Source organism: Mirounga leonina, unplaced genomic scaffold (genome assembly GCF_011800145.1).
Source record: "Mirounga leonina isolate KUSES-001 unplaced genomic scaffold, KU_Mleo_1.0 Mir_176, whole genome shotgun sequence".
NCBI classification, from domain to species: Eukaryota; Metazoa; Chordata; class Mammalia; order Carnivora; family Phocidae; genus Mirounga; species Mirounga leonina.
Genome location: NW_023270454.1, coordinates 11,527,332 through 11,542,538, shown reverse-complemented (window position 1 = coordinate 11,542,538; position 15,207 = coordinate 11,527,332). Strand labels below are relative to the sequence as shown.

The 15,207-nt window shown below is 45.7% G+C and overlaps 1 protein-coding gene across 2 annotated transcripts in view; it reads right to left on the bottom strand.

Moving 5' to 3' along the window:
* Nucleotides 1-3,240: 3,240 nt before the first annotated feature.
* The window catches only part of FDFT1 (farnesyl-diphosphate farnesyltransferase 1), a 33,512-nt gene continuing 21,545 nt past the window's right edge, over nucleotides 3,241-15,207 (bottom strand). For both annotated transcript variants that reach the window (XM_035022677.1, XM_035022676.1), the window contains 3 exons: nucleotides 12,317-12,493; nucleotides 10,229-10,381; nucleotides 3,241-3,849 (listed from right to left, as the gene is read on the bottom strand). In XM_035022677.1, the coding sequence (XP_034878568.1) occupies nucleotides 3,628-3,849; nucleotides 10,229-10,381; nucleotides 12,317-12,493 (552 nt within the window). In that variant the 3' untranslated portion in view covers nucleotides 3,241-3,627. The remainder of the gene's footprint in view (nucleotides 3,850-10,228; nucleotides 10,382-12,316; nucleotides 12,494-15,207) is intronic.

The following is a 15,207-nucleotide window of genomic DNA, read 5'->3' as shown; positions in this document are numbered from 1 at the left end:
TGCAATTACTTTATTCCTCAAATTTCATTTGGAAGACATTCATAACCTCAATGTAGTTCTGACAAATTCGACCTGCCCCAAACGCAATCGGATGATCCCACGTCCATCCTGTGCCCGTCCTGTGCCCACCCTGCGCCCACCCGCAGCTCCACACTCAGCCGGGAAGCCGGTGGAGATGCAATACGGCAAGGACCCAGATGAAATGCAGGGCATCTGCACGCTTGGCTTAAGGAGTCTGTTAGAAAACAAAACCAGCCATGTTTATTTAGGGTTGGGATCAATGTCAATACTTAAATAAACCTCAAATTACCTCATTGATCACCCTGTCACCTCAGTTCAACAAGTGGTACGCTTCTCTCGGGTGCCTGTCCGAACAAGGTGATCGATGGAAGGGACCATGCCTTTTTGTTCATTACCCAGAGGAGGGTGTGGGTTTAGTTTAGACTCAGAAGTCTGCGCATAGTTGAACCTTTTCCACTTTTAAAATGCGTCGGATACCCTCTCTCGCTGTGTCTCTCTCTCTCTGTCAAATAAAATCAAAAGAAAAAAAAAAATGCGTCGGCTAGCTATGCTTCAGACCAAAAGCGTGGCCGTCACCTGGCAGTTTGTTAGAAATGCGGAACTTGGGCCAGAACTCTGAATCTGTCCTTGCAATTTAACAAGACTCCTGCTGATTCATATGTTCATTAGAGTCTGAAAAATAAGACCTTAGAGCAGCGGTTCTCAAACTGGGCTCCTGACCAGCAGCATGTGTATCACCTGAGAACTTGTTAAAGATGCCAGTTTGGGGGCTACTCCCCAAGACCTGAGAGACAAATGGTCCTAGCAATCTGGGACCTTCAGGCAATTCAGATGCTGAAGTTTGAGAACCATGGCTTTAGAGCTTTGCTTCCCAAACTGCTAAGACTAATTAACAAATGGCTAACCCCCTTCCTCCCCCTACACACATGTGCACGCCAGCCCCAGGGAGAGGGTTCCGACAGAATGGGGCTTTCCAGGTAATTGCTCCAAGCGCTTTCCCAAAGGGAGATGGGTGTGCATGTGTATCTGGAGCTCTAGGAGCTCCCAAAGTGTGGAGATCAGACTCTTGCTCCTGTCTGTTGTAAGGGAGTTCTTTAAATTTAGAGCCCTAGATTCAGATGGGTCAGATACTCCTCTGAGGAAAAGCTCAAATATTCCCCTGTAAGTAGAACTCAAGTAGACCTTAGGCCAGAGATCCTATACATCTGATTAATTAAAGTGTGGAGCGGAGGGTGGGGTTGGCAGATTTAACAAAAACAAAGGATGTTGCGGCGCCTGGGTGGCCCAGATGGTTAAGCACCTGCCTTCGGCTCAGGTCATGATTCCAGGGCCCTGGGATTGAGCCCCGCATTGGGCTCCTGGCTCAGCAGGGAGTCTGCTTCTCCCTCTCCCACTCCCCCTCCTCATGCTCTATCTCTCTCTGTGTCTCTGTGTCTCAAATAAATAAAATCTTTAAAAAAAACAAAAACAAAGGATGTTCAATCAGATTTGAATTTCAGAGCAAGTAATTTTTTAGTGAAAATACGTCCTGTGCAATAATATTTGGGACATAATTATACTAAACCAAAACAAAACTAGTGTGTCAAATTCTAGTTTAACTGGGCATCCTGTATTTTATCTGGCAATTTTAATAGAGAACTATATTTAGAAGGAAAATGATCTTCCAAAGCACTCAGGAGTGGGCCCAAGAGCTAAGACTTTGCATGAGTCCGTGACAGTAAAAGTTACATAACTCTATGGCTGGGAGGGGCCTGGGAGATCTGCTAAACCATAACAGAAGCTCAGAAAGTCCCACAGGTCATGACTGAGCCAGGAAAGAACCTCCCAGTCCACCCACCCCAGACCACGATTTCCACCAGGTTGTTCTCTGTCCTACACGGGTTGTTACGGAACTCATCCGGCATTTCAGCACACAAATTTCTGACAACCCACCTTGGAATCTTAAACCAAGTTCTGATGCTTAAATTACTAGGAAAATTCCTGGGGAGCCCGGCTCAGAGCTGTATCCCGTGCGGCAAATGCCTGGCTTCAGCGTGGTGACAAGTTTGCCCAGGACCGACCCTCAGATGAACCAATTCACCGCAGCTTCCATGGACCGAAACGAAGCCACTGTGTCCGGTGGCAGCCGGGGACACGAAGGGACAGCAGTGTGAGTACGTGTGTAACAACGCGAGGCCAGCAGTCCTGCCGGGGAAAACCCTCAGCTTCGATGATTACGTCACCGCACACAAAGGACTGCGGCAGAGGAGTAGGCTATATACTTCGAGGGTATGAACGGCTTCTAGAAAGTACTTTCATGCCCCACAACAGTGATTCCTCAGCTTGAGGGGCTTTTTCAAACACCCTCCGAGAGGGGCCGTGTCCTCCCCGGCCCAGGCCTTGCTTCGCAGTAAGGTCCTGGGTGAGCGTGCCTCACACCCCCGGCCTGTGCGGGGCTCAAGGCAGACAGCGATGCTAGAAGAAGGAGGCTAAATGCTCTTTGGCTTTCCAGCCCATCACCTGAAAACACATTTTGCCTTTCTCGAGGCTTCCATGTATAAACTGGTGATTTAAAAAAAAAAAAGAAAGAAACAAAAGACAAAAACCCCCACAAAAATCCTGGACATAGTAACATTTCTGCATGCAGCTAAGAGTCAGCCAAGGGGACAGCAGGCTGGTAGAGGGAGTGCAGGTCCCAAGCTGGCCAGGGACGCGAGGCTGCCGCATGCTCATTTCCAGCAGGCACAGCCGTGCAGGGCCCAGGCAGTTGGGTCCTTCTTCTTGGTCCTGCTCTGGCTGGCTCTGCGGGGGCCGCAGACGGCCGTCTGTCCCTCCATCACTCACTCCATTCTTGCGTTCCTATTTGCCGTGCTCGTCCAGGCTTTCAAATGAGCTGCCCTGGACAGATGCAAAGTAATTCAGTTCTTCATTATAAACACATCTTTATATATGATGTCTTCTTAAAAAGTCAGCCTTAACTGGAGGCCAGTCTTCCACGATGGGGCCCAAAGCAATCCCGCAGTTTCTTTCTGAAAGCTAACCTCCTTTTAAACCAGGAAGCGATTCCAGAACCCCCAGAAGTCAGTCCTTAGCCTTCGTGGGCAGAAGACAGTCTGCCTTCTTAGAAAACCTGGGGCTGTTGCCTAGACCCAAAAACACGGACGTCTACTACATTCAAACCAACTGAATAAAACGAAATGATGAGAAAAAGGGGAACCCAAGGGAGAAAATTCACTTCGCTTTGTACAAGGACATGTATTCCAAGGTTGCTTCAAATTAAATACATTTAATTAGAATTCTAGCCAGGATTCACACTAAGACCTGTCAGCAGCCCCATATGCCACCATGTCCCCTGACCTGCCGTGGGCGGCCCTCTGCTGCTAGCCATGGCGCGCAGACGTGAGCACCGCCCGCAAGGGCCTGCTTGCCAAGGGTGAGGTAGCCTTCCCTTTTATTCTTAGCTTCTTGACTGCATGTCACAGTTTCTAAAAGTCCCAAGTCCACAGAGTTCTTTCAGGGATTAAAGAGGGAGGGAAAAACGGGGGGAGAGGGGTACCAATATCCTTTTTCTTGAAGAAAAGGCCAATCCATTTTAGGGTGAACTTGAGCTTCCAGACGAGTACCCAGTCAGTGCTCTCCGGTCTGAACATAGTCTTCTGTGACCTGGGACAGGGTGCTCAGGTACTGCCAGCTCAGGGCAGCCAAGAGCATGACAAATGACAGGTAAATAGGGGAGTAGTGACTTCGGGAGATCAGCTGACAATTGGGAAGATTCTGTGTCCTGATGGTGGAGATGATCTGCCTTGTTTTGCCAGAAGATGGGTCTGAGCTGGGGATTCTATGATAAATCTGTTTTAAAGAAAGGAGAAAATTTTAAGTGCCACTTAGTGAGTCCTAGAACCTTTATAAACACCTTCTGTGTTTACTTCTTACAGTAATCCTACACAGGGAGGTATCTGATGTCCCTCTTCCCAATGAGCAAACAGGCTCAGAGAACACGGAAGGAATAACCCAAAGTCACCCCACTGATAAGGCAGGATTGTCCACGGAGGCCTGTATCGTCCCACAGCCTGATCTAGGGAACACCAGGGCATCCCTGCCCCCGGGGAGCCACCCAGGTCCTCTCCGGTCTGCGCCTCCCAGCGCCTCCCAGCGCCGGGCACAGAGGGGGAGCCTGGGAATGTCGGCAGAGCAGCGCAACAGCTGCAGGGGAAAGGCTACTGAAAAGGCGGGGCAAACACAGCCAGACAAGATGGAATCTGTGATGTGGACCACAGGCTGGATGAAGGAAGGCGAGAGCAGAAGCTGGGAGCCGGAGAGTAGTCCTCCTAGAACCCTCTCGGCGCCTCTGCCCCTCCTGCCCCCTCCACAAACCTCAAAGCATTTGCTGAACCCAGGCCTCACGTCCATGCTTCCAACTACAGCTGCCGGCGAGGCCCTCGATGCCTTTCACCTAAGCCATGACCAGCCTTCCAAACTGAGCTCCTGACTCTACTGAACCCTGAAGTCCCCTCACCTGCTTGCCACACGGTCCCCAAAGAAACCGAAAACCTCTGCTTGACACCCCCACCGGCTCCCTATGGGCTGCTCAGTTAAGGTCTGAGCTCAGCGATGTGGAGCACAAGGCCACCCGTGACCTGGGGCCACCGAACCTTTCCAGCTTCACTTGCTGCTGTCCACCTGTCTTTTCTCACCACTGGAACAACTCGACTGTTGTCTTACACTTGGATTGCTCTGCGCACTTCTGTTCCCCTCTTCGCTCGCACTACTCCCCACTCCTGGAATGCCTGTCACACTCCTTCACCTGGCTAACTCTCGCCCGTTGCGCAAGTCTTAATTTAGATATTAGGTCTTCTAGAAAACCTTCCTTGAACCCCCAGGTTGGGCCACGTGCCCCTCTCCGGCACATAACTCCTACCTTATCACTTAACACTGAATTCAGCTATTTCTGTGTGTCTCCCTGGACTATAAGTCTCAAAGGCACCACATCTTCCTCATCTTTCTGCCTCCAGCCCAGCTCTGTGCCTGGCACGCAAATGGTCACTGATTCAAACTGACAGAGCAACTAGGAGATGACGGAGGTGGGAAGTGACAAGGATCTGAGCCGAGACGGAGGCAAAGAGGAGGAAGACGACAGAGCAGGCATATTTTTAAATAATTTTTTCCCAAAATTTGCATTATATAATGGGTACTTTTTTCCATAGACATATATTATATTCTTGCCACTCTCCCACCTCCCCACCAAAAGGGCATGGCTGCAATTTAGTATAACAAGAAAATAAAAGAATATGCCTATAGGGGCGCCTGGCTGGCTCAGTCGGGAGAGCATGTGACTCTTGATCTTTGGGGTCATGAGTTCAGGCCCTGCAATGGGAAAAGAGCTCACTTAATTAAAAAAAAAAAAAAATATATATATATATATATATGCCTACCAAAATACGCTAATGATATCTAATATTATGCTACCAAGAATAGCTTTTTTTTTTTTTAATTTTTTTTTTTTTTTAAGATTTTATTTATTTGACAGAGAGAGACACAGCGAGAGAGGGAACACAAGCAGGGGGAGTGGGAGAGGGAGAAGCAGGCTTCCCGCTGAGCAGGGAGCCCGACGTGGGGCTCGATCCCAGGACCCTGGGATCATGACCCGAGCTGAAGGCAGACGCTTAACGACTGAGCCACCCAGGCGCCCTAAGAATAGCTTTAGAACAACAGAAGCAGGGATGAAACTACAATTTCCTCTACTTTCTTTTAAAAAAATTTTAGATGACGGAGTTATGCTTATAAAAACAAGCAATACAGGGGCACCTGGGTGGCTCTGTCGGTTAAGCATCTGACTCTTGATTTCAGCTCAGGTCGTGATCCCAGGGTCTTAGGATCAAACCCCACATCGGGCTCCCTGCTCGGTGGGGAGCCTGCTTCTCCCTCTCCCACTCCCCCGCTTGTGTTTCCTCTCTGTGTCAAATAAATAAATAAAATCTTAAAAAAAAAAAAGACTAAATTCTATATAATGGATAAATATATGACTACATTGTGCACATAAAATTATACACAATTTTATTTTTAAAAGTTTATAAACAGATTATGCTGCGATTTGACTTTTTTCACTCATAATTTTTTATGGACATTTCTTAATGCCAGAACCTAGAAAATGATGTCATTCTGTTTTTAAACACAAGCCACATAATGTGAATGTACTATAATTTAATCAATTCCTTCCCAATGAGGACTGAGGACAAAATGTTACAGTAAGCACCTCTGCACATTTTCTGGCTAATTTTGCACATAAAGTCCTAGAATTGCTTGGTCAGAGGGTAATGCATGCAAAATTCTGACAAGTAAAGTCTATAGGTAGAACAAGTAGGATATGGAGATTCCTATGGATGAGGGTTAGGAGGAGCCTGGGTTATCTGGATTCCTTGATTAGGCGAATGGCAATGTCATTAAGCAAAAAAAAAAAAAAGTTTATGACCAAGTCCTGAGCTGGACTAATCAAGTCAGGAGTGATGAGCATGTGGTGGAGAAAGAAGCCGGGCCATCAAAGAGAATACCAGAAAGCTTTTGTGCAGTGAGAAGAAATGAAAACCAAGACCGAACTCCGGGAAATACCAGTATAAGGAGCCAGAACGGCAAAGGAGTCGACAGACAGGTAAGAGGTTAAACTGGAGGCAAGAGTCACAGAAGCCTAGAGAGGAAAAGGCTTTCAAGGTGAGAAAGAGCCAGTGTGAAATAATACAGTGGGATTGGGGAGAATGCTTTAAAAACTGGTCATTAGAAAGTCATCAAATCACTTAAGTAAGAAAAGTTTTCATGACAAGGTAGGAACAAAAGCTAGCTAGCATAACGAGGTGGGTTGAGAAAAAAATGGGAATAAATAACATGAAGTACATGTATCTTTCAAGAAGCTTAAGTGGGGAGTGGGGGTGGGGTGGGGGAGTAGATAGAAAGGAGCAAAGTCAAGCCAGAGTCATTTTTTGACTTTTTGAAGCTTTCTGAAGCTGAGCGGCCTGAGCGCACATACAAACTAGAGGAGTGACGGGGGGAGGAGGGGGCTTTGGACAAAGAGGCAGCGGATCTCGAGGGGGCGACAGGTGGGGGTGCGCAGGAGCGTGTACACGCAGAGCTTAGGTTCACACCGGGGAGGCGGACACAGAGGAGCGGAGCGGGTTCCCAACACACCACCTCGCACGGCCTCACATGGGGAAAAGGCAGCGGCAGCTGAGGAGAGGGTGGGTCAACAGCAGTGCTTTTCAGCCTTTCTGTCCACAGGTGATCACCTGGGGGCCTTGGTAAAGGCAGACTCTGATTCAGTGGGTTCGAGTCGGGGTAAGACTCCAGCAAGTGCCCGGGGCCCCGGATGCTGCTGACCCGAGGACCACACTTGCTGAGTCACGAGCACAAGAAGCGCTTGCAGGGCACGACGACGCTCTAGACGAGCCACAGCGCAGGGTGAACCCGGGAGCTGCGCCAGCCTCAAAAAGCTTGCCCTCGCCAAGGAACGAGCATTGGCAGAGAAGGAAATAATAGTTTCTGGCTGCTTGCCGGAGCATTTGTTTCTGCCCCCAAATAGCTGGTGGAGCTTCTCGCCAGCTGACAGGTACCCAGACTGGTTTGAAGCTGAGGCTGCTCCAGATGACGCAGGACACTGAGGAGCAGTGCCCACCTACTCAGCAAGGTTCGGCTGTCACTCTGACTCTTCCACTGAACACTAGAGCTGCGGGAGGAAAGCCTTCAAGTCCCCTGCACGGGCACTACGGGTACCACCAGTTAGGCCCAGAGACCTGACAGAATAAATGTGTCTTCCGGTCTCCCTGCAAAGGACAGACTTGATCAGTGAGGAGAAGTGTTAATAACTGGACAGCAGCAAAGAGCCAGACAACTGGGGGCACCTGGGCGGCTCAGTCAGTGAAGCGTCTGCCTCCGGCTCAGGTCATGATCCCAGCGTCCTGGGATCGAGCCCCGCATCGGGCTCCCTGCTCAGCGGGGAGTCTGCTTCTCCCTCTGCCCCTCCCCCTCACTCATGCACTCTCTCTCTCTCTTTCTCTCAAAATCCTAAAAAACAAACAAAAAAACCCAGACAACTTGTGGACTTGATACAAAAAGGTTTCACTTGAAATTTCATTCATGCTGACATCAAAACCATTATTACATTTTATTCCTTCAGGCTTGGAAGTCTTCAGAGATTTTTCTCAATCAAATCAACTCAAGTATTAACATCTCCCCCAAATTACCTTGAGTAGCTTGAAACAATTGATGCCTTAAATCAGGGGTCTGCAAATGTTCTTAAAGGGCCAGAAAATATTTTCAGCTTTGTGGGCCACTCAACTGTTGCAGCCTCTCAACTCAACTAAAATCGTCTCTGACTTACATACTACATTATATAAAACGGACAAAAAGTGCCTAATACGGTACTGCTTAGTTTGCAAAGGGTACTCCAAACCCCTTAGAATTGTAGTGAACAGCGTAGGCTCTGAAGTCAGCCAGATCTGCTGGGTCCAAATTATGGCTCCAGCTCAAGTTTCCTTGATATTAATAGTATCCACCTATTCAGTTGCTCTGCCAGGCACACAGTAAGCTCAAAGGAAGTGCTGGTGATACAGTGAACCAGACTGTCCCAAGTCTCATTAGTAGCAATTTTTTGGTCAATGGCTGAATGAACACTCTATCTAGTCACTACAAGAATTTTAGGATTTTTAAAAAAACTTTGGTCTTCTGTCTTTTTTTTTTTTTTAAAGATTTTATTTATTTATTTTGACAGAGAGAGACACAGCGAGAGAGGGAACACAAGCAGGGGGAGTGGGAGAGGGAGAAGCAGGCCTCCCGCAGAGCAGGGAGCCCGATGCGGGGCTCGATCCCAGGACCCTGGGATCATGACCTGAGCCGAAGGCAGACGCTTAATGACTGAGCCACCCAGGCACCCCTGTCCTTTTTTTTTTTTTTTAAGATTTTATTGATTTATTTGAGAGAGGGAGAGCATGCAGGGTGGGGGTGGGAGGACAGAGGGAGAGGGAGAAGCAGGCTCCCCGCTGAGCAGGGAGCCCGACGTGGGACTTGATCCCAGGACCCTGGGATCATGACCTGAGCCAAAGGCAGCCGCTTAACTGACTGAGCCACCCAGGATCTCTTCTCTTATGTCTTCTATAGGTGCCTCTGGTAGAAATGCAGAGGTCCAAAGCTTGTCAGATAGAAGACAGGGAGGAACTCCAAGGAGAATGTGCAATATGCAGTAGAAATCAGAGGAAATCACTGTTTGGCAGAATTCTGTTTAGGGGAAACCACTATTACACATCACATCCCTGTAGAGGTGTAACCAGAGGACGGAAAGGAGGCAGAAAATTATTGACAGCAAGAGTTCTCTCTGGGAGAGAGGAAGGAAGAAGGTCTTTCATGTTTCATGTATTTCTGTAGTAGTTCAATCTTCAATAAGAATCTAAGGATCTCAGGGCCTGCACTAACCAGAAGGCAGCAGACACCCCCCTCGCCAGTGTGAGCATCACAAAAAATGTCTCCAGACATCGCCAAATGTCCCCTGGTGGGGGGGGTTGGGGGAGATGCAAAAGCCCCTTCAATTAAGAACCACCACTCTGGGGCCTAGTGATTAGATTCAGCCTCTAAGAGAAAGTTTTTTGAACCTAGTCATAGATTATATCCTCCACAGTAGGAGATCTGACTTCAACAAGTACGTTTTGTTTTATAGGGTAGTTTTGGCGTTTGAAACGAGATTTGCATTAGAAAATTGAGAAATCATTACAACTTGATGATTTTCCTTTGCTGAAATTCCCTACTGTGGTTTCTCAGTTGAGGCCTATGACATAATAGAAAGTACTGGCCTGGGTGACAGGCAACCTGGCCTGGGCTCCGAGATCCACTCGGTCAGATGCTGTGTAGCATGCACAAGCCTCAGCTTCACTCTCTTCACCCATGAACCAAGAAGCCTCGTTGGTCTCTACCATCATCTTCTGCCTCAAAAAACCTCATCCTCCTTAGGGGCTTCCACCCTAAAGGCTCGCTGCATTTACACCCTCCCACGGGGTGCCGTGCGGCTCTGATCGATCAGCAACCTGTGCACACGCTTTTTCCTAATAAAGGACACCAGCTCCTGTCTCTTTATACCATAACACAGTGAGTTGTTAGGATCATCTAATAGCCAAATATGAACTGTTTAAACAGTGACATTATTTAAATCCTAAAAATAGCTACAGATTCTCCAGGTAGTGAAATAAGAACCCACCTCTTCCATGTACTGGTAGATTATAGCTTTGACCGCCGGCATATTGGTGGCATCCATCATTAGAGTTACTGCTTGCCCTTTTCGGATCTTCACTACGCCTTTGAACACCTGCTGATTATTATAACAGGCAGCCAGAGTGGCAATGGCCATCACCTTCAGATATAAGGAGGGAGAGAGAAAAAGAAAAAAAAATACTACTTCATTTCATCTCATGAAAAAAAGAAATGGCACACTAAGCAATCACCATTTTGAAAAGGTGAAAAAAAGTTCTGTAGAATAAGAAAGTGACAAAGGGCTAAGATGGAACTAACCAAGAAAAAATCACCATGAAGAAAGCATGTCAAAACTTGGACCTTTCCCACTCCTCCCTTCTCCAACAATACACAGAATCAAGTGGTCTTTGTGTCTTAAACGATTCTTCAGTTTGACCACGAAAGTTCCTTTTTATTTGGAAAAAATAATTCCATTAAGTCCATACATCATTTTCTATGCTAGAGTAGTGAGTTAGAGAGCCAAAAAATGTATCTCAAAATAATATCTACTGGGGCACCTGGGTGGCTCCATCGTTAAGCGTCTACCTTCGGCTTGGGTCATGATCCCAGGGTCCTGGGATTGAGCCCTGCATCGGGCTCCCTGATAAGCGGGAAGCCTGCTTCTCCCTCTCCCACTCACCCTGCTTGTTTTCCCTCTCTCACTGTCTATCAAATAAATAAAATCTTTAAAAAAAAAAATCTACAAATAATTTTCTATTTTTCCTACAACAAACGTAACTATTATACATGAAAAAATAGCATGGAGGGGTGGGGGACAAATGGGGAGGGGGGATAGTTCCCATGCTCAATGGCAAATTACTTCTAAGATAAATGGGAACCTAAATCAAGCATGCAGAATTTAGTTCCAACAACCCCTCAAGATTGGTCATTAAAAGATCAAATCAAGGGGTGAGTGAAAAAGGTGAAAAAAAGTTCTGTAGAATAAGAAAGTGACAGTCGGTTAAGCATCTACCTTTGGCTCAGGTCATGATCCCAGGGTCCTCGGATCAAGCCCTGTGTCAGGCTCAATGCTCAGCGGGAAGCCTGCTTCTCCCTCTCCCTCTGCCCCTCCCCTTGTTCGTGCTCTCTCTCTCTCAAATAAATAAAAATCTTTAAAAAAAAAAGGACAGGGGCGCCTGGGTGGCTCAGTCGTTAAGCGTCTGCCTTCAGCTCAGGTCATGATCCCAGGGTCCTGGGATCGAGCCCCGCATCGGGCTCCCTGCTCTGCGGGAGGCCTGCTTCTCCCTCTCCCACTCCCCCTGCTGTGTTCCTGCTCTCACTATCTCTCTCTCTGTCAAATAAATAAATAAAAATCTTTAAAAAAAATCAAGTTTCCAAATCAGTTAAATCCTATGACTTTCATGTATTTGAGTTAAAAACTGAAATAATTGGTAAAGGCATTTAAAAAAGTGTAAGCTCCTAGAGGACTGAGGGGGTAGGTCCATAGGATCAGGTTGTGTTATCCTGAGTCTGGGAAACGGACAGCAAAAACTAGGCACTTAAGGGGCGCCTGGGTGGCTCAGTTGTTCGTTAAGCGTCTGCCTTCAGCTCGGGTCATGATCCCAGGGTCCTGGGATCGAGACCCGCATCGGGCTCCCTGCTCAGCGGGAAGCCTGCTTCTCCCTCTCCCACTTCCCCTGCTTGTGTTCCTGCTCTCACTATCTCTCTCTCTGTCAAATAAATAAATAAGATCTTTAAAAAACAAACAAACAAACCTAGGTGCTTAAGTAAGACTCTGTAATGATAAGCCTTCACCTACATTTTACCCAGCATTCCCCCTAAATCCAAGCCAAAGCCCTAGATTTAATTGTGAGGCTAAGGATCTAAGGAGGCTGAGCTGGGTATGGTGGTTTTGGGGTAGAGGGGAGATGTGGTGAAACCCTGCCTGCCTCCCCCCAGCAAAAGACAATAGACCAGAGTCATTTTTTAAAAGGAACCATATTCCTGAACACAGCAAACCAAAATAGTAAATGCATTCTCTCCACCCCCATCACCACCACCATGCCGCTCCTTTTAGCTTCCACCCCTCATATACAAGAATAGCTCCATTGCATACCTGCGGGATAGCACAGAAGTTAAACACACTCTGGTTTCTAAGTCTTGAAAGGTAAGTGATGACATCTGGGATGTGGTGTAGTGCGTTGGTTATAAGTTCGTTCAGGCACTTCACAGCCGAGTCAATATTCTGTGGCTTAGCAAAATCGCCCAACTTCTTAACATATTTGCTCCAAACCTTAAAAAATAAGTTAGCATGTGCATAAGGGAAGAATGTACAAGCAATAGGAAAGAATCTTTGTGAATAAGAACTATGATCTACAGTAAAGTTTTTCTTAGCTGCGGACTCCTCTTTCACCAAGATCAAGTCCGTTTTAAGCTCCACGCAGTGGCTATTTATGACGACCAGTCAGGGTCTCATCACAACCTAGGAGTCACTTAAGTATTTGGGAAATTATCCCTTAGGGACACATAGTACAGCATGTACTAAGCAATACTTTGACGACTCCCGTTATTCCAGAAGGCATTAGTCTCCTCCTGAAAAAAATAACCAGGTAGATACAAAATCAGCTACAACAGTACTGCAAGCTAAACGATAAGCATTCTGAAGATGGTCAGGCCTCAGAGTAAATCATGATTAACATGGCATTCCCAATTCTAATAAGAATGCTGCTGAACAAGTGTATTGGGGGAGAATGAGCTGAGTCTATACTATGAGAACATTACCTCTTTGGATCTTAGTAACTCAAAAGCGAAATAACATCTTCAACTCCAACAGTGGGATTGATTTGACAATTTTTAATGATATTTTTTAAAGGAGTCTCTGAAGCTAGCAAAGAACTTACTTTCATTTTTGGTCACTCTGAAGCTTCCCAAAGAATAATGCTTATTGTCACTTTATACACTCCCCCAAATACATGACTGGCCACCACCACTACCATTTTTACAAAATCCCAAATTCCTGCTAAGAGATGCAGAAAGGATGAAAGAATTAGGACATCACTTTTCGGCATCTCCAGTGATAAGGGATCTAGGCAGTGACTACCAAGTAAAACAAAAAGAACCCATAACTTACAAGGAAAAGAAAGTTATCCTTAGATTTTCAACAGCCAGTCTGTAAAGCGGAAGAAAATGGGATACTAAAAAATGTGAGCTAAAAATTTTATATCTAGAAAAACTAACTTGCAAACATCAAAGCCACACATTGTTATCAATCTGTATAAACATGGGGAATTATTATTCTCATGGGTCTTTCCTATCTATCAGCGTGCGAGCCCCAGACAACCAGAATGACTGGAGACATCAATATAAAGACTGGTGAGGAGCTTAAACTAAGACTAAGTAAGGAGGAAAGGGAGATATTACAGTGGCGATGGCTATCTAATCTGACGATTCAGAAATAAATACAATCATAAAAAATTGGGAATTAGTATAGCATATGCAAAAAATGTCTTCAATTATTTTCAATAATCATTTTGGTGGTAATTTAGTATCATTATTCAGAGACTGCAGGATCTGTAATGAGGGAAAAAAAGCAAATGAGTAATCATGGTATATACTACTAATTCTAGCATCTCTGATTTCCCTGAGAAGCATGAATCCCGATGAGGAAGAAATGAAGTAGAAATGTAATACAGAGGAGGACATTATGTAACAATCCTACGGTCCTGAGTTTGAACTGGAAATATCAATATAAACTTACAAGGCATTTGAGCTTTAAAACTAAACACACACACACAGTGACTATCCCAAGAGCAGTGCCCAAGTGCAGTGCTGGGTACTATTTCCTAGTGCCCAAGTGCAGTGTTGGGTACTATTTCCCATTAGCCCAGGTGTCCTGGACGGGCTTCTCAAGAGCTGGAGGAGTCCAGAGCTCAGGCAAGAAATGTACAAAATGAGCTTAGAGCATCTTCACATATCAAATGGCAAGGAAGCTATCAAAGACTATTAAGGGTCCCCTCATGAGGACTCAGGAGCCAACCTGAACCTCTTCCTGACCAAAGATGGGAAATTTTGAGCTTCAGTAGTGAGAATCATTACAACAGATTAAACCCAATCAGATATGAGTTTTTTTTAAAGATTTTATTTATTTATTTATTTGTTTGTTTGTTTGTTTGTCAGAGAAAGAGAGAGAAAGGAGAGAGAGCACAAGCAGGGGGATCGGCGGGCAGAGGGAGAAGGAGACTCCCCGCTGAGCAAGGAGTCGGATGTGGGACTTGATCCCCAATAAATTAGCAGAACCAGGCATGAAGCCTAATGACTGCTAACATCAAAAGTGGGCAAAGATCAGATGTTGTGTGCCTCTCGGTAAGAGAACACACCATCTTTCAAGAGGCACATGCTCATTTTTCTTTAGATTTAAACATATTTGGTGTGTTTTAACCCACTGCAGTCTTTATTCTTTTTGATACTCAAATTGTTCCATATGTGGTCAGTGAAAATGCCTTTGAATTGGATCCTGTACCTTTTTATGCTGTACTTTTTACTTTGATAACTCCCTTATTTCCTGGCGTGACAGTATATTCCAAGCTCATTTTGTATATTTCCTGCCTCCACTACTCCGTGTGGTGGGAAATGGTATTAAAAGACCAAACTGGAACACCAGCGGTATACATTACTACTGGTTTGTTTCTACACCTCTTGGTAGAGGGAGCTAGACATTTTTTTTTTTTTTAAGAGAATCTGTATCAGGAGTTCATATAGATATTTCCAATTTAGTTTAGGATTATGGGAGTTTTGCTTAACTTTATTAATATTTTTATATCTCTACCTTTTATTTTAGAGCGAAAATCTTGGTTCCTAGACTGATATGAACACAATTGCCTATTTGCTATATTATAGAGTTTCTATAATAGTTTCAGTATTTCAATAACAATATTATTCACAGTATAATTACTGAGAACATTTTATTACCTTGAGTTTACATTGCTGTGCACCTTGCTTTTTTTCACT